Raw genomic sequence first — 27399 nt, 5'->3', positions numbered from 1 at the left:
GTTGCTTCAGTAAGGGAATTGTGTGCATCTGATTTTGTATATTAATGGATATGCTTTTGTGTATTTTATGCATTAACTGGGATTGTTCTTATTTCAGATGATTGAACACAGCTGCATTCAAGATTTCATGCATCATGCAATTCACCTGCCAAGAAACTCTCCACTACACCCCAAAGTGCGAGAGGCAGGTTGAGTGTTGTTTAAATGCGAGAGTTACGTTGAACATTGTTTAAGCAGTGATTTTCAGAGTTCTAGTTCTCATGATCGCCTACCTTGTTGTGTAATGAAAACTCCCTGCAAATTCGTATGTGGCTGAAGTTTCTTAGTAACCTCTGGAGCCCACGCTCAGCATACAAGAACAGAGATTTAGTTGGACTTCACCTGCAAAAGAAAGCTCCATATTCTGTTTTTCATTCTAGCAGTTATATATCAGAAAATTGGTAGTAGTTAACCAGCTGCCTTAAGGATATGCTGCTTTACAAATACTGATCTACATATTGAGGAATGCAAAAGCTAACTAGGATGTTTTTTATTATCTACATTGATATCCTGCCTTTCCCCCCCTGAAGGACCCAATACATTGTGCATGGTTTTATCATCTTTGGTCCTAATAATAACACAGTAAGACATGTCAGGTCAACGCTGCAGTTAGCCAGGGTTGCTCATGTGTTTCCTGATTTTGTAAAGATTTGAACCTGTGTATTCCTCAAATCCCTTATAAATACACAGTGGAAGTGAAGAACAAAATTAAGGAACTAGATTTGGTGGACAGAGTGGCTGAAGAACTATGGATGAAAAGAAATAGAGGAAATAGAAAGGGAAAAACCAGAGATCTGTTCAAGAAAATTGGAGATATTAAAGGAACATTTTGTGCAAAGATGGACATGATAAAGGACAAAAATGGGAGGAACCTAACAGAAGCAGAAGACATCAAGAAGAGGTGGCAAGAATACTCAGAGGAATTATACCAGAAACATCTAGATGTCCCGGACAACCCAGATAGTGTGGTTGCTGACCTTGAGCGGGCAAACCTGCAGTCAAACCTGCAGTTCAATGCTTTCCAATTGGGGGGGGGGGGGGAAATTCACCAAAAATTAACGAAGACTCAGAACAAAGCCAAATTAAGTTTGCACACGTTTTAGAAGGTGCTTTAACGAATCCAAGCATTTAAAACAGTTTCTGAGTCTTCGTTAATTTTTGGTGAATTTTACCCCCCCCCATTGGAAAGCATTGAACTGCAGGTTTGACAGCTGTCAAAATTGGGTTCAATGCATTTCAATGGGGAAAAAAATTCACCAAAAATTAACGAAGAGTCAGAACAAAGCGAAATTAAGTTTGCACACGTTTTAAAAGGTGCTCTAACGAATCCAAGCATTTAAAACAAGTTTCAAACATTTTAAGACACTTTAAAAATAGCTTTTGACAGGTCTGTTTTCGCTATTTTTAAAGTGTCTTAAAATGTTTGAAACCTGTTTTAAATGCTTGGATTCGTAAGAGCACCTTCTAAAACGTGTACAAACTTAATTTCGCTTTGTTCTTAAAATTTTTACAAAAGCTAATAATTTGATAAAATAGGTTGCATTTCTCAAACAGTGTGTGAAATTACCTCCTGTCATTGCTTTTTGTTTTGTCAGTTGCTGAGCTATTTCCATAAACAAAATAAATGCCGCCAGGGAGTTGAAGAAGTGCTTTTCAGACTTTATCAACCCATTCTTTGGAGAGCCTTAAAGGTAATTCAATCTAAAATGCCACATTTTGTTCAGATCTTCTTGTTTTGTTTTTGTTTATTTGCATTCATGTTATTTTCAAAACTAAATTACTGGTTTTCGAAGGAAATGTGTAAAGCCAGGCTTCTTGTAAGACTGTCTTTTGCACTCAGGTGTGTGCAGTCACATGAGGGGAACAGCACTCCTTACAGGAGGGAAGTGCAACATAATGTTGTACTGTGTGTGTCACTGTCATTAACAGGAATGCTCCAGTCCTTCTTCATTTTAGTTCCATCACAGGGGTCTACACACGTACAGTATTGTTCTTTGAGAGATGGTTGTAGTGATAATGTTTTAGTCGCAAGTTGGTTGGATTATTGTAATGTACAGTGGTGCCTCGCTAGACGATTGCCTCGCAGGATGAAAAACCCACAAGGCGATTGGTTTTTGCGATCACTATGGTGCCTTGCAAGACTTTTTTTTCTATGACCGTGCTTCGCAAGACTGGTTTTTTTTTTGAGACCGTTGCATAGGGAACCTTGCAAGATGATTTTTTTCACAAGACGATGATTTTCGCAGAACAAATTAAAATCGTCTTGCAAGGCACCACTGTACTTGACATTGGCCTGCCTTTGAGAAGTCTGTGGAAATTTCAGTTGGGCCAGAGTGTGGCAAAAAGTGTGGTCGTGCTGTTCCTGTGAGGGAGAGTAAGTAGCACATCCATTTTACAATAGTCACCAGTTTCTTTCAGTCTTAACTCATGGTGGTTGAAAATCCTAGGTGTTTCAGGTTCAGATTAGATATGATATGTTCATATTTGTCTGGGCTGTTTGGGCCCTCCCCTCAGAACCATCCGATCCAACTTACTGTTTGCTGTCTGGTGCCTGCGGCTGTCATTGTTCACAATCGTGCCAATCGCGGAAGCAGCCTGGTTGACGCTTCCTCCGCCTCCCTGTGCTGCTGACCACTTGGCCATCGAGTGGGGAGACTCCTCAGCTTGCCTCCTCTCCGGAGTGGTCAGCTGTGCAGGGAGGTGGGGAAGTGCCGTCCGGGCTGCTTCCGCGATTGACACGATGCGAAGGATGATGGTCATGCACGCCGTGTGTTGAGCGGTAAGTGGACCCAACAGGTCTCGGGGGGAGGGTCCAAACAACTCAGGCACTTGTAGTGCTGATATTCGTATTTGTCTCCCCTGGGAGATGAAATGAATATCCCATGTCTGGTTCAGACTATATGAAAGCCTATTTCCTCCTAAATCTTTCTGTCCAATCCCAATGACTGAAGTGAAATGTGTTTTTTTTTTAATTTGACTAGTTGGGTTATAAGAGCTTGTTCCAATATTTTAGTATGTTTTTATCATTTTATTATATGCCTTAGTTATCACTGATGTAAGCTCCCCCGAGCAATTTGTGTTATTTTAGAAACAAAAGATTTAAATTCATTGCTGGACAAATATGTTGGGTTGACTGCCACTAGAGCAGGAGGGACATGAGTTCATTGTCTTTATTTTCTATTACTGGTTATATAAGTCAAAATAATCATTGTCTAATGAGCAAAATGTGTTATATTAAGCAGCAAAGAAAGCTATGTTGAATTAAACCACTTGTTTTTCCCAATGAACTCTCACCTTAGCGTAAAATATATTTTGATTCTCTTAATGCCATCCTGAGTCTGGACATTTTTGTTTGTTTCTTATTCATTAGTGATTTATCTGGATGTGGGTCTGTAGTAGCTTTTGACTGAGGTCAAGGTGATAGGTGGCGACGGCTTCCATAATTGTTCAGAGGCCAACTTCTGTAGCTTTGATGACAACCTAATTCCGCTGATAGTTCTTCAGCTCAGTGAGGAACCGTGTTTAGAATACATTGCACAGTCCTGCTATCCCCTTTTCCTACTGTGAATCTCTCAATTTGTAGTTCTTTGATCATTGTAAGTCTTGTCACCCAGTAGCTTGACGTTACACGGAAGAGGTACTTATAATAAGCTTTCTGACGGTTTACCAGGTTAAGAGATTATAAAGCAATTGTATACGTAGGCCTCCTTTCTGCCCTGTGAAAATTTATGATTGGCGGCCTTATCTGAAGTGAAGTTATCTGGTCTCTCGGCATCAAGCCTTACTTTCAAAATAGTCACATCTTTGTTCATTTTTAAAAGGGATGCTTTGATGTTTGTTCATAAAATATATTTTATTCTGAGCTGTTTGTGCCTTGGTTTTGAAATGTAGTGAAATCACAGAATGTCGCTTTTTAGATATTCTGTCATTGTTTTAAATATTTTCTGCTTTCTTAGTTGAGAAAAGTAAAATCAAGTGTCTGCTGTAGCTGAGGAGATACTGTTTAAAGTATGTGGCCAGTGCCTTCTGAAATTCAAGATAAGGAGGTCTAAATTAATATTTCTGTTTCTATTAGTGGTGAACATTAATGCCAGGAACTGTGATAAAATATGCAAAAGAGTAAAATTAAATTTGTGCTTAATTTACTCAGTGGGTAGAATTGGACTTTTTTTAGTATAGAAGATGGATTGCTTGATTATAGAATTCATCTTTTTAAACCTAGCAGTTCTTTTTGTAATACACTGAGAACCTGAGTGATACAAGAAGGCAATAGATTTCTCTATTATTAATTTTACAATGCAGTCCTATACATGTCTACTCAGAGTTAAGCCCCATTGTGTTCTCTGGAATTTATTTTGAGGCAATTGTGTAGTACTTTTTCTGGTCGAGTTCTCCGTTCTTTCTTGAAAACTCCATGCTTGGGTTTCCAAGAGAGCTTGGGCTTTAAATCTGAATCTCCTTTTCGTCTGAATTTCCTGGTTCTGTTGAAGTACTTCTTTTGTTTTCCAAGTGAGACTCTGCTGGTGCCAAATGTTTTGTTTTTCTAATTCCGCCCCCCCCCCAGCTTTTAAAATTGGAGCACTGAAGAAATATCTGGTGCTTCAGAAAGCCCTAAATCAATTCAAGTGCCACTTTGGTCTTCTTTTTTCACTTCAGATAAGTATAGAAATAAGAAATACCTGTTTTACTTCAGATTCTGGATAATTTCAATACAGTGGTGCCTCGCTTAGCAATCGCTCCGTTGAGCAATGAAATCGCTTTGCGATGGGCTTTTGGCCGTCGCTGGAGTGATCCCTTAGCGATGGCCCCTATGGCTAAAATTCGCTTTGCGATGATCACGGGGAAGCGATCATTGCAAAGCCAACTTTTTTAAACAGCTGATCGGCGGTTCCAAAATGGCCGCTGCAAAAACAAAATGGCCACCGCTGTTTTGCCTCGCTTTAGAGGCAGCCAAAATGGCCGCCGCTATGGAGGAATTTTGCTTTAAGGTATGTTTTTAGCCCATAGGAACGTATTAAACGCGTTTTAATACGTTCCTGTGGGCTTTTTAATATCGCTTAGCGATTAAATCACTTAGCGATGTTTTTTCTGGAACGGATTAACATCGCTAAGTGAGGCACCACTGTAGTTGAAACACATCTCTGCTTCATATCATTAAATGCTTCATTTCTGTTACATTGTTGTAGTTTTAAAAAACAAACCTGCACCATAAGCTTTTTTGGATCCCTGTTTCTGGGAGAAAGAATAATAAATAAATGATTTTGAGACTTCTATGTTTGTTTAGCATTCTATGTGCCTAGGCTTTTTTTTTCATACCAATAATTCGTTACCTACTATTTCTTATGGGTCGGAGGTTCGTGCTGGTTCCCCTGCCTGCCCAGCCAATGACCCATTCACCAGTTGGAGCATGCTTCTCCTCTCCTTCTCTTCGACCAATCTCTGGCAAGAGCATGGGTTTGCCTATCCTTATTCCCTGTCTGAGTGGGCAGCCAGCCAAGTACCGTATTTGCCGGCGTATAAGACTACTGGGCGTATAAGACGACCCCCCCCCAACATTTCCACTCAAAATGTAGAGTTTGTTATATACTTGCCATGTAAGACTACCCCCTCTTCCGCATGCGTGATTCTCCTTTGGCCGCATCATGGGGAGAGTTTGTTTTGCCGCTTTTGGATCCTTTTGCTGGGAGAAAGCGAGAGTTTGCTGGTGGCAGCCATTTTGGAGAGGCGGCAGCCATTTTGAGAGGCAGCAGCCATGTGGTCGCATCTCAAAATGGCTGCCGCCTCTCTGCTGCTTCCTGATGGTCAGCTATTCGGTGCTGGAGTCTGGCTGTTCCAAGGCTACCAAGGAGGAGCGGGGCTCGGTCTACTTGGTCTTACTACCAGGTAAGTGACTTCGCTGAGAGAGAGCGAGGGTTTGCTGGAAGTGCACCCGGCATATAAGACGACCCCCCACTTGGAGGCGTGTTTTTCAGGGGAAAAAGTCATCTTATATGCCGGCAAATACGGTAAGCAGGACACGGAAGCCTGGCTGAACAGCCAAAGAGGAGGAGGAGGAGGGGAGCATGCACAGGCTGGTGAGTGGGGGATCCAAGTGGGGCAATGAAACACGTGGCACCTGTGGTGCCATGCATGCGAACAGGCACAAACTTCCAAACTGAAATTTGTGTCCATCTCTAAACATGAGCACTGAGTATTACAGTTTAACTTTTCCTCTTCCGCCAGAAAACGTTTATAGCGAAGGCTTTCATGGCTCAAATGATTGTACAGCTGTTGCATTCATGCTTACAGCTGAAAAGATGCAATATCAAGAGGGAAGAAAAGAAAACAATTAGATTCTGAACTCGCTTGTAGTTACAAAGTTTTTATCATAATGAGCTGGAAAAGGCGTTGTTCAAAGCAAGGAGCAACCAGAAAACGCCAGTCTCTTGGCTGAACTGATAGATTGGACTTGCTTTGGCTCTCTCCCTCTGTTGCCGCCAAATGGATACGATTTTGACTGCAACAGAAGCCCAGTGGGTATGGCTTCTTAGCAGAGCTGTTAGAGGCCTTGATTTCTTTCTCTGTTCTTGCCTGATTGCTTATTAATTTGAAAGTGAGCTCTTTGTTTAACTAACCTGTCCGACACTTCCTCTTCACACTAACAGGCCACAAACTCGGAAGTTCGATCAAACGCGGCTCTGCTGTTTGTTGATGCCTTTCCCATTCTGGATCCATCTTTTAACAGAGAAGACACAGACAATGAAATTCAAAGGCAATTTGATGAACTTTTTGTAAGTGTCTTGCGTGTTCTGGCCTGACTGGACGGCTCAGTGGTTTAGATAAGCCTGAGGTTGAGAATTCTGTTCCCCACTATGCCTCTTGCGAATAGAGCCAGCCTATGTGGCCTTGGGTGAGCTGTAGAGTCCTAGGAATAACGCAAGAAGAAGGGAATGCTTCTGAAGCCAAAAAGGCAGGGAGAAAGCACAGGAATTTGGAACTTCCCGCGCTTTCTCCCTGCTTTTTTGGCTTCAGAGGTTTCAGAAGGCTTCCTCCGATGTCGGAGGAAGCCTTTTGAAAGCTCCAAAGGCAGGGAGGAAGGGCAGGAAATTTGAATTTCCCGCCCTTTCTCCCTGCCTTTTGGGTTCGTAATCCGATCTGCGTTCGCAAGTAGGGTTTACTACTTGCGATGAGATCGGGGTCGTAACCCGAAATGTTCGTAACTAGGGCTGTTTGTAAGTCGAGGGCCCACTGTAGAGTAGTCCTAGAAAGAGCTGGAATTTTTAGCATATATACATTACTGAAACAGCGACATCTATGTTGGCTTGGGCACGTCGTGAGAATGGCTGATGGTCGGATTCCAAAAGGTCTCCTGTATGGAGAATCAGTGCAGGGAAAGCGCCCCAGAGGGAGACCACAGCTGCGATACAAGGGCATCTGGAAGCGGGATCTGAAGGCCTTAGGAATGGACCTCAACAGATGGGAAACCTTGACCTCTGAGCGAATGTTCAGCCTCTAGGCAGGCGGTGCTGCATGGCCTCTCCCAATTTGAAGAGACCCTTGTCCAGCAGGCCGAGGCCAAGAAGCAGTCCTGAAACTAGCAAAGCCAGGGAGCTGGACAGGGGACACACTGTATTTGTCTTCAGTGTGGAAGGGATTGTCACTCTCAAATTGGCCTTCTCAGCCACACTAGACACTGTTCCAAGTCCTCTATTCAGAGCACGTTACCATAGTCTCTCGAGACTGGATGCCTAATCTAATCTTTAAAAAGGTGGTAAAATAATGAAATGATTTAAAACCAAGACAAAAAATGTTGATTTGCTTTGAAACCAAAGTAAAGCTATAATGCAAGTATGGCAAAAAAAACTTAATAGTTGATAATTCTGAAAACATGCAATGCATTGTGTTTTAGGAAGATTTCATGTACAAACTTTCAGCATGAAATTCAGTTGCTCAGTTGAAATCAAAGAAATATAATGAGATTTTTGGGGTATTTTTATAATTTCTGCCTCTCTGTAGAGTCTCCTGGAGGATCCTCAGCCTCTAGTCCGCTCAACAGGAGTACTTGGTGTTAGTAAAATAGCATTCAAATATTGGGAAATGATTCCTGCGACTGTGCTTGCTGATCTTTTAAGAACTTTGATTGAAGATCTTGCTTTTGATACAACTTCAGCTGATGTTCGATGCTCTGTTTTTAAAGTAAGTGCACAAAATATTTTCTGTTGTGTTGAGTTGTCAACAACAACAAATGAGTTGTCTTTTCAAGCTGTATGCTTTATACATGACACTGCCTCTGCTCTCCGAGTTGCCCACTCCATAATTTATTATCGCTTCTCTGAGTTATAAATCCTATTTTGTCATTCTGTAATTTAAGATCAAGGGACGTGGTGGTGCTGCGGATTAAACTGCAGAAGCCTCTGTGCTGCAAGGTCATAAGATCGAATCCACGCAACAGAGTGAGCCCCCCATCACTTGTCCCAGCTCCCGCCAACCTAGCGGTTCGAAAGCATGCAAAATGCGAGTAGATAAATAGGCACCACCACAATGGGAAGTTAACAGCATTCCATGTCTAGTCACCACGGAAACTCTTCAGACAAAACTCTATGGGTTGGAGACGGAGATGAACACCCCTCCCCAGAGTCGGACACGACTGGACTAAATGTCGAGGGGAACCTTTACCTAATCTAAGGACAGGAATGTGTCTAGAAAAGACCAGCTGGTCTTGCCCCATCCCTTGTCACACTGCTGATGTGAACCAGAATGACTCTGGAAAGAGTTTTGCTTACATGGAGGCTCTGTGCATGAGGAAAAACCCAGATTTTTCTAAGGTGTAATGCTTTGAAATGCTACTTTTTGGACTGTAACTCCAAGCATCCCCCAGCCAGTTGGGGGATTTGGAAATCCTGCTGGCTGACGTCTGCTATGCTATTGTATACCAGATTATATGATACTGTACTGTACTATAACCTTTTAAAGACAGAAACGTTAAAGTCTTGGATTGTGTCTACAAAAGCTATTGCAAAACATCACTGCTAGATAGTGGAGGATCTATGGAACAGATTACAATGAATATACAGGCTTCATTATGAGAAAAAGGTCGCCACATTTTTCAGAGCAAAAATATATGTCAACCAAGTAGTACCTTAAACTTAAATAAAAGCTTCAATAGCTGCACCAAGCCTTTCAGAAGGTTTGGCCCCTGCAAAATCTATGTGCTGTCTTTGTTCCAGTTTAGCGGTACATTCCTAGAATATTAATAGAGAATTTTATAAGCACAACACACACCACTTTGCATTTAAACAGCATGATTTAACAAAATGTATTGCCTTGCTCTTTGTCATTCTCCAGGGCCCGTTTTCTAAGCTACGCGTGTTTAGCAATTAGAATAGTTTTGGTTCTGCATTCCCTGTTTTCTTGTGATAACCTTTTATTGGTGTTTCTCGTTCTCTTTTGCAGTGCTTGCCTATAATTTTGGACAACGTACTAAGCCACCCATTATTGGAACAGCTTCTGCCAGCCCTGAAATACAATCTCCATGACAATTCAGAGAAAGTTAGAGTGGCTTTTGTTGATATGTTGCTGAAAATTAAGTCTGTCAAGGCTGCGAAGGTAGGATAAATTAGGTTTGCTAGGCTGTAGACAGGGTACACAGAGCTAGGCAATTTAATCTTGAAAATGTACATTCATCAATACCGGAGGAGTCTTAAAAGGAAAGGGGTTCAAGTGACCCATTAGCACTTCATGGCAAACTATTTTCTACTGTTGCATTTTAAATTAATCAGTCTATAGAAACTTTAAGCACCTTTTTCTCTTGGCGTTCTAGCAATTATCTTGATTGTTCAGCGGTCAAGTGACAACTGAAAGAGGGTATTCAATTATCTCATGATTATTTTGAAAATTAATGAGTCCCTGCCTTGAGTCAGTCAGAAATGTCTTGATATTTTGCAGCTCCAAAAATAAACTGCCTCTAAATGAAGCTAAGGGGTAGGGTAGAAGTGGGATTTCTGTTCCCCTCCCATCTCAATATCCTCCATTTTATGTGCAGAGAAAGTATCCTTGGACCGTCTTGTCTCCTTGGATTTCCGCACGACCTGTCCCCTAAACCCGTTCATCAGCCATATAATAATTTTTGTCACTAGAGGTTGGAAGGGGCCCTTTTTTAAAGTTTAAAATGTTTTTCAAAGAAAAACACAGGACGTGGGAGCAGGCAGAGCCCTCCAAGGCCCAAGGGTATGTGTATGTGACTTCCATATCTCCTCATGAGGCCCAACCTGGTTGCAGAGGCAGGAGGAAAAGCGATATCCCAAAATATTTCTGGAAAAAATGATAATGTGCTGAAGACATCAGGTGAAATTGGAAGAACATTGGGGAGTAATTTTATGTCCACATGTCCACATCCTTTCTTGAATACAGTGGTGCCTCAGTTTACAAACTTAATCCGTCCCAGATGTTCATAAGTCAAATCAGCATTTCCCATAGGAATGCATTGAAAACCGATTAATCCGTCCCGGCTGGTTTTTGTTCGTATGTAGAGGCGCCATTTGTAAGTCGAAGCATTAGTTCCGATAGGAACTAATGCAAAACCGGTTAATCCATCCTCTACCACTAGGGGGAGAATTTTTTAAAAAAACTAAGATGACTTAGGTTTAAAAAAAAGGGCAGGGAGGGAGGGAACAAACACCTTTTAAACAGAACACCTTTAAAACCGAGCAGCTTTAAACCAAACCAAGCACCTTTTAAACCAAATTTTACATTTTAAAGTTACAGTACCAGGCAGTCCAAAGTCCATTTCCTGCTTTCCCCGCTTTTTTTGTTCGTAAGTCAAAGCTCCGTTCGCAAGGCAAAGCAAAATTTTGCGAACGGAGCTGTTTGTAAGTCAAAATGTTCATATGTCGGGGCATTCGTAAATCAAGCCACTACTGTACCGTCGTTTGATATACTGTATATTATTTAATATATATTTATAATGTTTATCTGGAAGGAAAATGTATAGAAAAAACACTGGTTCCTCACAGATATATCTGTGTTTGCATCACCATCTCTTTTGAATTTGCTTTCTGGTCCACGGGATTCCAAAACTCTTATTTGTGCATCTGCTGTGTTATATATGTGATAATTAATTTGTTTTTTAAACCAAAGTGAAGGCTAAATAGATGCACTTGTACAGTATCAATATATACATTTCACACTGGAAGGAAGAGATATGTCATGTAGAGTTCAAGCATCATGCTGGCCGTGCTTTCTTGTTCGTAAATTTATGATGGGGCCATATGTTACTCGGAAAGAGGTATCAGATATTGGTACCTTTTTAAAGATACTTCTGATGTTGACCCAGATGTTTTGTTTCCTTGCTTTCTATATGTGGCAGGACCAATAATGTACCTGTGAGGTCCTTTGATTGTCATGTTCACCTCCTCCCTATTTCTCCCCCCACATGCAGAATAATACTCCAAGGCCCAATTCTGATCATGCAACACATAGATGGGGAGGGCAGGGTTGCTGTTCCCTGCTGTGTATTTAACACAAGGACTGCGAGATAGTGTCAGGAATAATTCCTGTCACGAAGCAATTTATCTGAAATCTGTGAACAGGATGCAGCTGAGGGCAGGTAACAAGCTAGAAGAGAACTGTTTGCCGACAGACATTTTGAGAGGGCAAGGCTATATTGGTCTGTTGTGATCTTTGCAGGCATGGGTTTTGAGCAGGGATTTCAGAAGGAGGTGCTGTCTCAGAGCAGCTGGTAGGAGAGCGGCCAAAGGGATGGGTACAGCATAGGTACAGTGGTGCCTTGCAAGACGATGTTAATTCATTCTGTGAAAATCGCTGTATTGCGAAAACATCATCTTGCGAAACATGGTTCCCCATTGGAATGCACTGAAATCTATTTAACGTGTTCCAATGGGAAAATAGTCGTTTTGCGAAAATCGTCCATAGAAAACATTGTCTTGCGAAGCGCAATAGCGATCGTGAAAACTAATTGTCTTGCGGATTAATCGTCCCGTGAGGCAGTCATCTTGCGAGGCACCACTGCACATCCAAAGACACATGTAATGTCTAATCAGACAAATGTAACATCTAATGATGGCAGTTTATTTCTTTTCTATTCCTGCACTCCAATCTTCACAAATTAGTTTTGGAAAATCTGTCCTATTGACCATCTCTTAACTCGCCTTGAGATTGATTCCCGGCCTGTGTCACGGCGCCTAGTAAATCTTCTCTTCAGCTCTTTCTTGCCCATTGACCAACCAGAAGAAGTTTGGTGTGAGCGTTGTGTGGCACTAATCCAGATGAATCCAGCAGCAGCTAGAAAGTTCTATCAGTATGCTTATGAATATACCAGTCCAACTAATATAGGTAAGGTTCTGGGAACTGGTATTCAAGTCGGTGGCCTGGTTATGATAAAATATGTTTTTAAAGTCTTGGGTAGCTTTCTCGTAAATGCCCGAACACCGGTAACTCCTTCTTAAGGATTCTGTGCCAAACTGGAAGTTCCTGTAAGATGGAGGGGGAGACACACTGCTAGATGGGTTGCATTTCTGACTTGCATAATGCATGTGTAGAAGGTTATGGCTGTTTGGCTGGCTTATTTTTAGATGGAGATGGTACTTAAATTTTCCCCCAGTGTACTGCCATTGAGTGATACAGGGTGTTAAGTTTCGGCCACATTTAAATAATTTATTTTTATTTTATTTTAAATTATACACACATGAATATGTTTGAAGGTCGTTTATAAGTCCATTAAAATCGTTAGAAGAAAAAACAATGAATAGAATATTAAGCTCTAAGCAATGGCATGTTTTCTCTTTGAACTATTTGTTTTTTTAAAAAACTATCACATAAACTGAAGACTTTACATGTTTAAATTTACATTCTTTGTCTTAATGGAGTAATAAAATTCGATTGATGGCTTCGCTGTCCACTCTACGTAAATTGTTCCTGTTCCAAGTAATCTTTTCTAATTGTATAATTCGTTCTTTAATTTTTAGCTAAATTGATGCTTACCATTCAGAACTGTTTGAACGCCTGTATCCAGCAGGCATTAAAGGCATCCGAAAGCAATGATGAAGACAGTGAGAAGGAAAATATGAGTGTAAGAATGCACCAGTATTGACTTTCTGGTAAAATTCATTTTTCTCCTACAGTAGACGTACGGAGATCCACAGAGGAGAATAGCTTCAGGCTCCCCAGTGTCCACCCCTTTCTCATTAACTGGAATGTAAAGTCTCAGTTACCAAGTCTGAGGCATTTATAGGAGAAACAAATACGTTTACTTACAGTTACTTGAAATTACATACTTCTTTATGCTGCTTTCTTTACTGCACACATATTTAGTAACCAAATGAACAGATCAGCAGCAAACAAACAACTGCCACCAACCCCGGAGAGAGAGGGGGGAAAGCACTTGGCAGAGAGATGGGGCTCTCTTTGTATTCAAAGGGTAGAAGGAATGATTGGTTAGTACTGGATAAATAGATTATCACCCTAGCCCAGAAAAGTGTCTCCAAGTCACACAATAGATAGCATTCAAGGTTGCAAATAAAACTCCAACAATTAGTTGAGTTGCTGTAGGTGATCAATGTCTCTTGGTTACTTACCTGCTTTTATTCATTTTCCACTAGTAATGTTTGGGCAAGCTGCATGTTGCCAACAATCCATATGTTGTCTTCCTGATCATATTATCTACTCCTGGTTGAGCAGTATATCAGAGGAAATGTTCCTGTTTCTTCCTTAGCCCCTGGTTTTTGACTAATTGACCCGTAAATATCCTTCCTTCTTAAAATCGATATGTACTAGTCTTGTGGTATTCATGGGAGAGCCGAAAGATAACTTTTTTTAAAACTAATCTTCATGTTTGCATTTCAGGTGCCAGATGATGTATTGTCAGTTGATGATATACCTTCTATGGCAGGGTTACTTGAAGTTATTGTAATTCTCTGGAGAAGCATCCACAAGGCACTTGATCGCAATGAAAGTGCCAAAAATCATATCGTACAAAAATTTGCTTCTGTATTACCTGAATACTTAAAAACATTTAAGGTAAATTTTATGTCAGATGTTCTTTAAATAAATGTAGTGAGCGGAATACAAAGATTTCATGGAAGGGTGGGAGAGAGAAATACAGTGGTGCCTCGCAAGACGAAATTAATTCACTCCATGGTTAATGCCGTTTAGCGAAAATTTTGTCCTGCGAAGTACATTTTCACATAAAAATGGATTGAAATTTAATTAATGCGTTCCTGTGGGGGGGGAAGTAAGAAACAAAACAAAAAAGTCAGCAAAAAGTGACTTACCAGGTACAGTAGACTGAGCCCAGCTCCTCACAGTGCCTTTGTAGCCCCAGAACAGCCAGAAAAAGAGCGCCAAATAATGGAGAGTCACAACCAGCAGGGAGCCGCCAGCCATTTTGTGGTTGTCTCCGCTCCTGCCCCCCCTCTCCCTCCCTCTCAGCTGATCGGCGCTGGATCTAAGAGGCTTTTTCCATGCTAGGGAAGCCTCTTAGACCCAGCGCCGATCAGCTGAGAGGCGGGGAGAGGGGGGCAGGAGCAGAGACGACCACAAAATGGCTGCCAGCTCCCTACTGGGTGCTGACTCTGAGCTGTTTGACACTCTTTTTCCAGCTGTTCTGGGGCTACAAAGGCACTGTGAGGAGCTGGGCTCAGTCTACTGTACCTAGTAAGTGACTTTTTGCTGACTTTTTTTTTGTTTCTGACTTCCCCCCCATATGAACGCATTAACTAAATTTCAATGCATTCCTATGGGAAATGCGCCTCGCAAGATGAAAAAAAATCTCTCAAGACTCTTTCATCTTCCAAGTTTTTTGTCCTGCGAGGCATTCGTCTTGCGGGGCACCACTGTATGGTTTATAAGAAAACAGTTTTCTTAGCATTAGGAGGGCACTTTGGTTCATCATTATATTAATAAACAGATGCATATATACCCTATATAACATGGAAAGCAGTGTTGGAGAGTTATTTTTATTATTAATAGTTGCTGTTAATATTTAATAAGAAAAAGGCATAGATTTGTACCTATATACATAATCACACTGTTGTGAGTGGTTCTCAATCAGTTTATTGAGAACTTGTAGCAGCTATTAAAACACCATGGAAGGAACCATCTAGTAGTCAAAATGTTTAGTCAAATTTGTGTATTTGTAGCAAAGTGAGGATAGATGGGTGGAATGTTTGTAGAAAATGATCTGTTAATAAAATAAGTCTTGTAGGTATCAATAGCTTTCAGCTTTACTTTTTGACAGCTTATTGTTACCTTAACGAATGGGCAACTAGCTATCTAACACTCTTTTGTGTAACTTGTTGGTTTACTGAAAATTCAGATATTCCTTAGTAAACATTTTTTCCTCTTTAACCTAGGATGATCGTTGTATATCTCCAATAATTATTCTGGCATCTTTCATGCCGCCTGCTGCTATTCCTACATTCAGGTATTGAGAAATGCTTTTCTCTTTGTTTCTGGAGTTTTATTTCAACAAGGATGTTAAGTACTTCCATTCATAGATCTTAAAAGTTTGTAACAATTTTCAAGGAACATTCATGTATTGTATTCTTCCCCTTCACCACCTTTTTTTTTTTTTTTTTGCTAGTTGTGGTGTCCTCTCTAAACTGAGGAATCTTGAAAATGGTGCCACTGAAAATAAATATTCTACCCTCCTTGACTGTCTGTGTCGCTGGGGGAAAGTGGGACATGTTATTGAATTGATCTGTGATTGGATAAGCGCTGAGCCATGTGACAAAGAGGTATGCTAATGGAAGACTAACTTTGCAAATGTTGATTTATGCGGATTTTTTGATTGATTTGCCTTATTTGGCATTTTTAAGTGGCATCTTTTTACAGCTTAACAATAACATGACTGTGTTTCTCCCTCTTTTTAGAGCAACAAGGTTTCTAAACAGCGAGTACGTATCCAAGAAACACATGAGTCAAAACCAGAATTGGCACTTGATTATGTAGAGTATTTGCTGACTCATTACATGAATCGGGACTGTCTTCTTTCACTTCCCAAAGAGAAACTGAACTACCTTCTGAAAGTTCTTGGAACTGCAAAGGTAGGATGATGCTTTTCCTACAATATTGTATGACATTCTCAGTGACTCCTGAAAATATTTCTTGCAAGGCTTTCCCCAAAATGTAAATGTATTTTTTTTCACATCATCTTTTCCCGTTTAATAATTGCTCTCAACAAACCCTCACGACGGCCTCTTCTAATAAATGGAATACAGGCTTTGATTTTCATACCATCAATTCTTGTCAGCCAAACAAGGGTAAAAATGGCTGTTTCCATGTGAAGTGTATAAATATGGTTATGTCAGTTCAAAGAACAATGCTTTACAATATACCGTATTTTTCCATGTAAAAGATGATACTTTTTCCTAAAATCATTGGAGGATAAATTGAGGGTTGTCTTTTACACAGAAATAAGCCGAGGAGAAAACTGCGTGGTAGCAAAACTGCCTACCGTATGCTTGTCAGTGGAGTCTGGAGGGACCTCCGTGCTGGGATTCTCCACTTCTGCTCCCGCTGCTGCTCTGTGGATCTGAAGCAGCTGGCACTGTTCCTCCTCGCCTGCAGGCGGATCCGGAGAGGGGGTGGAGGCACAACCATGCCCGGGATTCACCCCTCCATTTCTGCTTCCACTGCTGCTCTGCGGATCGGAAACAGATGGTGCTGTTCCTCCTTGCCTGCAGGCGGATCCAGAGTGGGGTGTGGAGGCACCTCCGTGCCTGGAATTCACCCCCTCCGCTTCTGCCTCCGCTGCTGTTTCTGCTGCCGCAGACAAGTGGCCATGAAAAGACACACTATACTGCTGTGCTTTCATGCTGTGCAGATGGTACTAAACTGCCTCCTATGCTTATTTTTAAGAGGAAGACGTATCCTAAAGTGTGGCATTATTGTGCAAGTTCATGAGAAGTGATGGATGAATGAGGACATCATGGTCATTTGGTTTGCAAAGGTTTGGTCCAGAAGACCTGGAGGGCTCTTAAAGAAGCCAGCTCTACTTTTCTTTGATCAGTTCTGAGCACATTTAACAGAAAAGACAAAAAGGGTTGCATCGGATTTGCGAACACATCTAGCAGTTATTCCTGGTGGACTTACAGGTCAGCTACAGCCACTAGATGTTTCAATCGACAAGCCATTTAAAGACCTGATGAGAGAAGAATGGAGTAGATGGATTCAAAAAGCAGCGACAGGAAGAATGAAAAAAACCAACCATTACTGAGGTTAGCAATTGGGTTCTAAACTCACGGTATGGCATCAAAAAAGAGGTGACTGTGAAGTCCTTGAAGAAATGTGGAATCAGCAAAGCCATGAACGGAACTGAGGATGGTCACTTATATATAGACAGTGACTCAGAAGATAGCAGTGATGCAATAGAAGTTGAACAAACTGATATGTTTGAAACTACTGATAGTGATGAAGAAGAAAGCAGTGGTGCAAATAGAGGCTGAACGGAGTGGTTTGCTTAGCTAAAGGTGGTGCATAATATAGTACTGGCTTGTAAATATTGCCTAAGTACTAAATAAATCTGTGTTCCATTCTAATGTTTAAAATACTGCTATCTGAATTTTTCGGTTAGAAGATTGAGGGTGTCTTATACATGGGGGTGTCTTATACACGGAAAAATACGGTAGGTTGTGATCTCTCTGCCACTGTTTTAAAATAAACTGATGTTCTCTCTGGGGTCCTCTAGCTGGGATTTCCTGCATTAGTAAAGGGTTAGACTAGATTGTACCACATGGTATTTTCCGACTCTGCAGTTCTATAATTGTAGGTCATGGAACCCCAAGGACCTGTCAAATCCATCCATTTGTGATAATAACAATGGGTCTGATCCAGAGTACTGTGTTCTTCTTTGGAATCCAGGGTTTTATTTATTTATTTATTTATTTATTTATTTATTTATTTATTTATTTATTTATTTATTTATTTATTTATTTATTTATTTATTTATTTATTGCCTTTCTATCCCGCCCATCTAGATTTGGTCTATTTGTTGACAATATTTAATCCACCAAATTATACCTTCCCATCAAAAATAACAGATTAAGTAATGAATCCTAATCCTAAAATACGTTTACTCAGATGTGAGTGCCTATCTTGATCCAGCCCTGTCTAATTTGCTTTTAAGTAGATGGATTGCAGTCTTCCTTGTATGAATTAAGCGCTTGCACAAAATTTGGTTGCTCATATATCATTTGTGGGTTGGAGGAATGTATCTCTGCTAAAAGAGAGTTTGAGAGGAAGAAGTAATGACTTTTCCCCCGTTCAGCCTGCATATAAACTGTTGAGGTTATTTTCTTCCTAAATGTAATCATAAAATTTCAGGATATTCTAGATTCTTATATTGGAGAAAATCGTGCAAGGTCTCCTGGCTTTTTCCAAGCAACAGCACTGAGGGCTTTCAGTCTGTACTGCAGATTAAGCATCCATCTTCAATACAAGGTAGTGTTGATTTCAAAAGCTATTCCACATTTCAGCAGAAATAGCCCTTAGATTTGATATAACCATATCAATATGTGTTTTCTGTCTTAATAGTTTGCCTCGGAAGGACAGGATTATGTGTTAGCTTTGGAGGAAACGGGGGCCTGGATAGAAAATTGTATTCTTCCAGCTGTTTTAATAGAGGGACAGGAGAGTAGCTTGGAGCAATCAAGTGAAACCTCTCAGCTGGTGGTTCAGGTAATGAAAGCATGCATGAAGGCCTGTGTGTTTGAGGCTGCTGTCTGCATACTCTGTTTTTGGGATTATTTCATTAACGCATGGTTCAATTCAGCCATTACAGCAACATCATTTGCATTAAGCTTCATTTGGGGCAGTCCAAAACATGGTTTGGCTTGTAGGGACAGAGGCAACACCAACTTGGAGCTCCTTGTTTGCTTTCAGTTTCAATGCACTCAGAAACCTAGGATTTCAGACAAACGTTCTGCCTTTCATTTCATTCTTATGTCAACCTTCTTTCAAGATACTCAGAGCTGGCCTTCTGTTCTCTTTCAACAAACAGAACTGTAAGAACCATTAAATCAATTAATCTACCAGCAACGAAAATCCTCACAAGTTAAACATTGTCAAAACCTACACAAATGTCCAAATGGCATTCTGAAGAAGAGATGATGAAGGGGGTTAAAGAGAGACATAGACCTTTATCTGAAAGACAGTCAGATGTTTAAGATGCAGCAGAATTGTTTCCTTTTTATTTCAGGGGGCAGAGTTAGAAGCAATGATGGATGTTGAAGGGAAGCATGGATAGATTTATCTTGTATGGATAAGCTGTACAAGAAAGTTTGCACGCTGGGAGTGGTTTAGCTGACTCAAAGCAATGGACTTTCTTTTGCTCAAAACATTATTTTTAATACCTTGTTTCCCCGAAAATATGACCTAACCTGAAAATAAGCCCTTCTCTCCAGATTACTTTTGATTTTCTTCTCTCCTTTATTGTTTCCCTATTTTTAATTGTTGTTGTAATTATGCTGTTTTATGTTATTGTATTTTATCTCTGTTGTTGGCCACCTAGAGTAGTCCACCACGACTAGATAGGCGGGATATAAATTAAATAAATAATAATAATAATAATAGTACGATTTTTCAGGATGCTTACCCCCAAAATAAGCCCCAGTTAAGTGAATCCCCGCCTTCCACCATTGTGCAGCTACCAGATGACATGACTGTGTTTGAATAAATGTAGATGGTTGTACATGAAAAAAAAAATAAAACATCCCCTGAACATAAGTCCTACTGCTTTTTTGGAGCAAAAATTAAAATAAGACCCTGTCTTATTCTTGGGGAAACACGGCAGAACTTGGAAGACCTGCTGTCAGAGATGCTGTTGTGTCCCCAGAGATGCTAGAGTAGATGAAATGCATGTGTCAGCTCTCTGTTTCTATACAGTAGTCCACTAGCATTCGTGTAGGTCAGCAGTCCCCAATCTTTTTGGGATCGTGGACTGGCTGAGCCTCTGAGGATGGCGTGGCACCACCAGTCCGGGCGCGCTTTTAGGCGCGTATGTGCATGCTGTTGGGCGCATGTGCGAAGCGGTGGGGGAGCGCTCATGCTGGCATACATGCGCAAAGCAGCTGTGGGGAGGAGAGTGTGTGCAGGGGAGGTCTGGCTCAGGCCGTGGACTGGCACCGGGCTGCGGACCAGGGGTTGACGACCTCTGATGTAGGTGACAAAGCATATGCCTCATCTCCATTGGTACGACTCCAATTTTTTCCTTCCATCCTTGCTAGATATAAGACCCCATCTTATTTTGGGGGAAACACGGTAGCAGTTTAAATATTTTCTCTATATAACTGAGAATGAGCTGTCCTGAAAGTCTCCTTGAGAACAAAATTTGCAAAGTTCACAGGCTCTTTACCACCGAGTGTTAATTCAGTGGCAAGATCCTGTCACTTTCATTTGAATGTTTTGGAATAAAATTAACAAATTATAGATTTTTTAAAAATATGATAAAAAGTTGACAATCAGTTGTCAACATAATGAATAATTAAAAAGTCATGCAGTTTAATACAAGTACATTTTCTGATGTTTGTATACAGACTTATCTCACCATGTGCAAAGATTTTATCGCTGTTGGTCTTGGTGATTTAGAGTTTCAAGCGCAACTCCTGAACATGGTGACTGCAATCATACAGAGAGGTATACTCTTTACATTGTCTGCTGGTGTCTTTTCTTAAAAAAGCACTGTGATAAATTTTTCTGGTTGGATAGTGTTGCCTTTATTTTTTACTTTAAACATGACTTGCTTTATGTAGAAATCACTATAAAGCTACTAACAAACAATAATGTCTGTGGAAATGTGTACTTTGAACATACAGTAGTATGAGCTAATGATAATACAAACATCTGATAACAGATGGAAGATCTAGTAATGCTGACAAATAAATGATAAGTATGGAAAAAGAACATGAAAAACCTGCAATTATTATAGCATGAGTCTTTATAAAAGAAGATTGTTGTGTTCACTGATAACAAAATCCCTTGTTGAGTGTTTTGTGCCCTTCACCTGCTAATACAAAAATGTTTGATACCTCAAAAAAGCAAGGACTTCCAAATATCAGCATCAGCTATATATTGCAGAATGACGCAGATGACAATTACACGTCTGGTGCAGTGCACCAGCAACCTAGCAAAGATACTTCAGGGAGTGGCCTCCAGAAATCCCTCCTGTTTTAGGAGAACGTCTTATTTTATAAGTCAATGAGAAAGTGATGTCAAAAAGCATGTGCTTGATCCACCACTCAGTCATTAGAGCTGGCTCTACTGTCCTAGTGCATGTGGATGGCAGCTTTCCTGCATGCTTTTCGACATAGATTAATCTCGGGATGAAAACTGGGAGCCTTTTTATTTCATACTTAAGAACTACAATATCTGAATGGAATTTAGGACACCTTTCCCCTGCATTAATAGCTATCCCGGGTGTTGTATACATGTCGTATTCTGATAGTTACTTCATTTTTTAAATATACTTAGATAGAGGCTGGATTTTCATCTCGCCATTACTCTGTATTCTGCAAGAGATGGTTGAAGCTTCTTTAACCTATAACAGCGATAGTGAGTATTTGGTGGAGCTTCTTGACAACGTTCAGAGGATGTTCCAGAAAATTTTAGAATGTATTGCACTCAGGCTCAGAAGACAACAAGAAGAAGGAATTCAGGTATTGATCGCCTTAAATGTTAGTCAGCTTGAATGATTTTTTACCTGTGATTGTGTTGGGAAGAGAAACATCAATGAGATGTGAAGATTGTTTTCACCTATTAACTCATCTGGGCATAGCCACTTATGACCACTGCTCTCAAAATTAAGTGTTGTGTTGCTGCCATTTGAGGAGTGGCCCGTAATGAAGGCTCCAAGGTATTAACTTTTGCTTCAAATGATTCCAGTACACATCATATTTATTTGTTGCTGTAGAAAATGAGGATATAATATGGCCTTTTCAACCAACTTATACTGTTCCTGGTTCTGCGTAGTAAAAGTGTGATCATGTTTATTTCACAACTGATGAGCTATTTATTTCTGACGAAGCTAAAAAGAAAGAGCCAACCACTTGCTCTCGAAGTTTTAAATGGCAACTTTGAGAATTACATTTCAAGGCCATTATTTACAACTACGTTGTTGGTGATCATATATGTACTTCTGAGGTTTTTTAAAAAATGCTTTTAAAAACACTTTTTAAAAAGGTCAACAGTAGATAAAACATTGTAAATGGAAAGCAATTTACACAAAACATGGTAATTATGCTGCATAGGTGATGTATATTTTCATGCATACTTGGTAACATGCCCAGAGAAACAAAATTACTGATTGCTAAAGAAATAAGGTAGGGATTAATTGTCATGGCAGACTTTTCAACACCTTCCACAAACATTGTTCCATGGTGTTGCTCAGTTCTTCTTGAAGACTTTGTCTCGTCAATGCGCTTACAAAAATATTAAAGAAACATAGACTTATTTAAATTGTGTTGCTTAGGTTTGTGTTCTACATTCTAGAATCTGTTTGAAGATGGGTACGAACTGCAGGTTTGGCCAATGGCCAAACAGTTGTTCTGTGGTTCTTCTTTGTGGCCTCTGCGAATCCCAATCTGGGTAATTTGCTCGTGCGTGGAGCCACATTGGAACCTTCTAGAGCTCCTGCATTCAAAAACAAACATGTTAGTATAGGGGCTCCCCACCACTATATGTACGTTGGTGCCAAGACTCTCCCCTCAGTTTTCTTTCAACCACTGCATTGAGAGTCTCGTTTGTCGCTTCTTGTCCAGCTTCTTCTGCCCTTTTGGTCCCCCCCTTTTTCTCTCTCTCTCTGGCCTTGTCCCCTCTGGCCAGGGCCTTCCCCCTGCCCCCATTCTTATGGTTCATGGCCTCTACAGTCCTGTTTAAACATTGCATATCCTGCAATAATAAAATCCTCCTCTCCGACAGCCAAGCCAAGTGCCTTTTCTGCCTCAGGCCCACCAAAAAACCTGCCCTCGTTGCAAGAACTTCAGACGCAAAGTCCTCTGTGACCGTCTCTCCAAGCTTAAACTCCATCTCTGGGAGAAATCTCTCCAGCCAGGAGGAACTGTGGCATAACCAGTCTGTAAATCGGTGTCCAAGCAAAGACTATGGATAAGACCATTTCAGAGACCACCAAACAGTGCTCATCAGCCACCCCCTCCCATTCCGAGGAACAAGGGGCTCCCTTGACATCAATTTTGGCTGCTGAATCTCAGCCACCTCTGGTGGACACCCGATCAGAAGCAGCGTCCTGGCTTCCCTGCCCTGCCTCCTCTGGCTGCTGCCTCTGAGTGGGCACCTGCCAGAGGAGGTGGGGCACTGAACCACAGAACCAGCAGTTTATGCCCATCTCTGAATCTGTTCTCTTGTCATACTGCAACCTTGCCAGAAATGACTTACACATTTTTTTAACCTGACTTCTGTTTTCCAGTAATCTTATACAAATTATTAGTTCCAGATGTTGCCATGAGACCTGCATAGAGAAAGTTCAAATATTCAGTGTGGCTTCTTTTCATACCAGCAAGGCTCCTATTGTTCCATCAGTCTGTAATGCAATCTAGTGATGCAGGAGTGAGTTGGAATCATGTCTCACTGTTTCTGCAGGAAAGTAGGCAGTCACCACCTAATGTTCTTTGTAATGTGGTCTACATATTAAGCTAGTGGACACTTTGTGTGCTTCACTTCCTGCAGATAAGCTTAAAGGGCATAAATTCAGCCACAGTTTTTAGAATCCATGTATAATAAAACTAATTTTTCACTTCTAGTTAATTCGCTCTGTTCAAGAGCCTCTTGGAGAATTCGTACACATGGTCCAGTGTTGTGCTTTGACTTGTCCTGCTGTTCACCATGGAGTCCTTTCTTCCCTATTAGCTGCAGTAGTAGTTGAGACGGGTTACACCTTACAGTACAAGGTATTCTGTTTTGTTCTGTTGTCTTCACAAGCACAGACTATATCATGGGTGGGCAACTCCGGCAGTGTTTTTAATGGGCTAACTTGAGGGTGGTCATGGGAGCTGCAAAAATTCCCCTGGAGGGCTGTACTTTGCCGACCCCTCCCTGTGTGATTGTGAGAGAGGGGTGGTGTCAAGCAAGTATTCATGGCCCAATTAGAGAAAAGGGGGAGGGGAGCTGATTTTTCTGCGAACTTGGATGCTACTTCCTTATTTTTTATGAAAGGAACAGTGCTCATAAGTTAAAACCCAACACTAACTGATAAAACCACATTTCCTCGTATTTTTCCGTGTATAAGACTATACTTTTGTCTAAAATCTTTAGACTAAAAATTGAGGGTCGTCTTATACATGGAAGTAACTGAGGAGAGAGAAACAAGTAGAGGGGAAAGCAGGGATCAAAGCGATCCTGCAGCGCTTTGATCCCTTTCCCCCTGCACTTGGTAAGCCCCACTTAGATTTCTTAATTTTGGATTAGAAAAGTGGAGGGGGTGTCTTATACATGGGGGCATCTTATACATGGAAAATTATGGTATTTTAGGTGACACTAATGTTCTGTTATAACCGTCTCTGTTAATGACCAGTACTCTTATTGTATGGAAAGTCCTTCCAATATATTAATGCTTACAAAAAGTTACCATTGTGGTGGTAATGCCTGTGGACAGAACCCATCCTCCAAGTGGTGCAACCCCACATTATGTTGATAGGACTTTCTACTCCATGGAAGCTTAATAGGATACTGGCCAATATAATTTACTCTGACAAACACTGGTGACAGGCTAGAGTATGCTGACAACATCAGGTTTTTGAGGCAGATTGGCTCTAGTTTTGAAGAATCTTCAGCAGATGGATAGATAGACACACATGTATAAATATATATATAATACACACAACACACCCACATGCACAACCTGGGCAGTGGCAGGGCCCACATTGTTAGGGAAGAAAGTGGGAAAAGATGGCAGCAATAATGAGCAGGAGAAAAGTAGTGAGAAGTGACTTGGGCCAGGCATTCTTCCGCAAATCCTGTTGTCCCTTGTTACAAAACCGCTGGTTATACATTCAATATACTAGCCTTGAAATGACCAGAAGAGTTGCGTTTGATCAAGGACAAAATCAAGGACAAGTTGAGAGTAACAATATTGTTAAGAGATTTTCCTTTAGTATGCTATTAGTATCTTGAAATGTTAGCTTCTAGTTCTGAACCCCAGGAAGTCACTGGGCTTGGATTCCTTATTTATTCCCAATCTGAGAACATTACAAATATCCTCTGTTTTCTATTTCCTATTAGCTGTAGTACCTCCTTTCCGTGGTAGAGCCACCATCAACTGTTTCACTATTGTGAATGCCAGCAAATGCAACACTTTCCAGGGCCTCTGACATTTGATGTTTTGTGGGGGTGGAGGGTGGGTTTTGCCAGTTTTTAATGTTTTTGATGACTCCTAAATAATTTATCTATATTTCTTCTGTTTCAGGCATCAAAGCTAGAAGAGCTAATTATACCTAAGAGTTTTTCAGACCTTCCTCCACTTTCAAGTGCTTTAATGACAGTAGTGAACAAGTCAGCAAATGTGGTCAGGTAAGCATTTGCCCCACCCCCACTCAATGATAAATGCACATTGAAAGCATTTTTAACACTGTAGCCTTCTCACGTTACATCATGGAGGTACTTCTGCTCACATTGTAGATAAGCACTCCCTCCTCCCTTTACTATCCTGAGACCTCCCATAGATAGAGATTTTTCTCTATTGAAAAAGATGGCTGCTGATAGATATGAACTGAAGCAAAGTTTTGTTGTTGTTGTTGTTTAGTTGTTAAGTCGTGTCTGACTCTTCATGACCCCATAGACCAGAGCATGCGAGGCCCTCCTGTCTTCCACTGCCTCCCGGAGTTTGGTCAAATTCATGTTGGTCGCTTCGATGGCATTGTCCAACTATCTCATCCTCTGTCGTCCCCCTTCTCCTCTTGCCTTCACACTTTCCAAACATCAGGGTCTTTTCCAGGGAGTCTTCTCTTCTCATGAGATGGCCAAAGTATTAAAGCCTCAACTTCCGGATCTGTCCTTCCAGTGAGCACTCAGGGTTGAGTCCTCTTTCACCCTCATTAAGAGGTTCCTTAATTCCTCCTCACTTTCTGCCATCAGAGTGGTATCATCTGCATATAGGAGGTTGTTGATATTTCTTCCAGCAATCTTAATTCCGGTTTGGGATTCATCCAGTCCGGGCTTTCGCATGATGTATTCTGCATATAAGTTAAATAAGCAGGGAGACAATATACAGTCTTGTTGTATTTCTTTCCCAATTTTGAACCAATCAGTTGTTCCATATCCAGTTCTAACTGTTGCTTCCTGTCCCACATATAGGTTTCTCAGTAGACAGATAAGGTGATCAGGCACTCCTGTTTCTTTAAGGACTTGCCATAGTTTGCTGTGGTCCACACAGTCAAAGGCTTTTGCGTAGTCAATGAAGCAGAAGTAGATGTTTTTCTGGAACTCTCTGGCTTTCCCCATAATCCAGCGCATGTTAGCAATTTGGTCTGTAGTTCCTTTGCCCCTTCGAAATCCAGCTTGTACTTTTGGGAGTTCTCGGTCCACATACTGCTGAAGCCTACCTTGGAGGATGTTGAGCTTAACCTTGCTAGCGTGTGAAATGAGTGCAATTGTGCGGTAGTTGGAGTATTCTTTGGCACTGCCTTTCTTTGGGATTGGGATGTAGACTGATCTTTTCCAGTCCTCTGGCCACTGCTGAGTTTTCCAAACTTGCTGACATATTGAGTGTATTACCTTAACAGTGTCATATTTTAAGATTTTAAATAGTTCAACTGGAATGCCATCACCTCCACTGGTCTTGCTGCTAGCCATGCTTTCTAAGGCCCGCTTGACTTTATTCTCCAGGATGTCTGGCTCAAGGTCAGCAACCGCACTATCTGGGTTGTCCGGGACATCGAGATGTTTCTGGTATAATTCCTCTGAGTATTCTTGCCACCTCTTCTTGATGTCTTCTGCTTCTGTTAGGTCCCTCCCATTTTTGTCCTTTATCATGTCCATCTTTGCATAAAATGTTCCTTTAATAACTCCAATTTTCTTGAACAGATCTCTGTTTTTTCCCTTTCTATTATTTTCCTCTATATCTTCGCACTGTTTATTTAAGAAGCCCCTCTTGTCTCTCCTTGCTATTTTTTGCAAGTCCGCATTCAATTTTCTGTAACTTTCTCTATCTCCCTTACATTTTGTTTCCCTTCTCTTCTCTGCTATTTCTAAGGCCTCATTTGACAGCCACTATGCTTTCTTGCATTTCCTTTTCTTTGGGATGGTTTTTGTTGCTGCCTCCTGTACAATGTTACGAGCCTCTATCCAAAGTTCTTCAGGCACTCTGTCCACCAAATCTAGTTCCTTAAATCTGTTTTTCACTTCCACTGTGTATTCATA

The 27399-nt window shown here is 40.9% G+C and overlaps 1 protein-coding gene across 3 annotated transcripts in view; it reads left to right on the top strand.

Moving 5' to 3' along the window:
* NCAPG2 (non-SMC condensin II complex subunit G2) overlaps window positions 1-27399 on the top strand; it is a 50780-nt gene that overhangs the window by 17047 nt on the left and 6334 nt on the right. For all 3 annotated transcript variants that reach the window (XM_020779707.3, XM_020779708.3, XM_073002895.2), the window contains 17 exons: window positions 98-184; window positions 1635-1730; window positions 6684-6809; window positions 8035-8214; window positions 9472-9624; window positions 12147-12369; window positions 13002-13105; window positions 13879-14052; window positions 15387-15457; window positions 15617-15770; window positions 15906-16079; window positions 18358-18474; window positions 18568-18711; window positions 20568-20667; window positions 21502-21686; window positions 23787-23933; window positions 25448-25551. In XM_020779707.3, the coding sequence (XP_020635366.3) occupies window positions 98-184; window positions 1635-1730; window positions 6684-6809; window positions 8035-8214; window positions 9472-9624; window positions 12147-12369; window positions 13002-13105; window positions 13879-14052; window positions 15387-15457; window positions 15617-15770; window positions 15906-16079; window positions 18358-18474; window positions 18568-18711; window positions 20568-20667; window positions 21502-21686; window positions 23787-23933; window positions 25448-25551 (2339 nt within the window). The remainder of the gene's footprint in view (window positions 1-97; window positions 185-1634; window positions 1731-6683; window positions 6810-8034; window positions 8215-9471; window positions 9625-12146; window positions 12370-13001; window positions 13106-13878; window positions 14053-15386; window positions 15458-15616; window positions 15771-15905; window positions 16080-18357; window positions 18475-18567; window positions 18712-20567; window positions 20668-21501; window positions 21687-23786; window positions 23934-25447; window positions 25552-27399) is intronic.

This window comes from Pogona vitticeps, chromosome 6 (assembly GCF_051106095.1).
Source record: "Pogona vitticeps strain Pit_001003342236 chromosome 6, PviZW2.1, whole genome shotgun sequence".
Classification (NCBI taxonomy): domain Eukaryota; kingdom Metazoa; phylum Chordata; class Lepidosauria; order Squamata; family Agamidae; genus Pogona; species Pogona vitticeps.
This window is presented reverse-complemented; position numbering and strand designations above follow the sequence as displayed.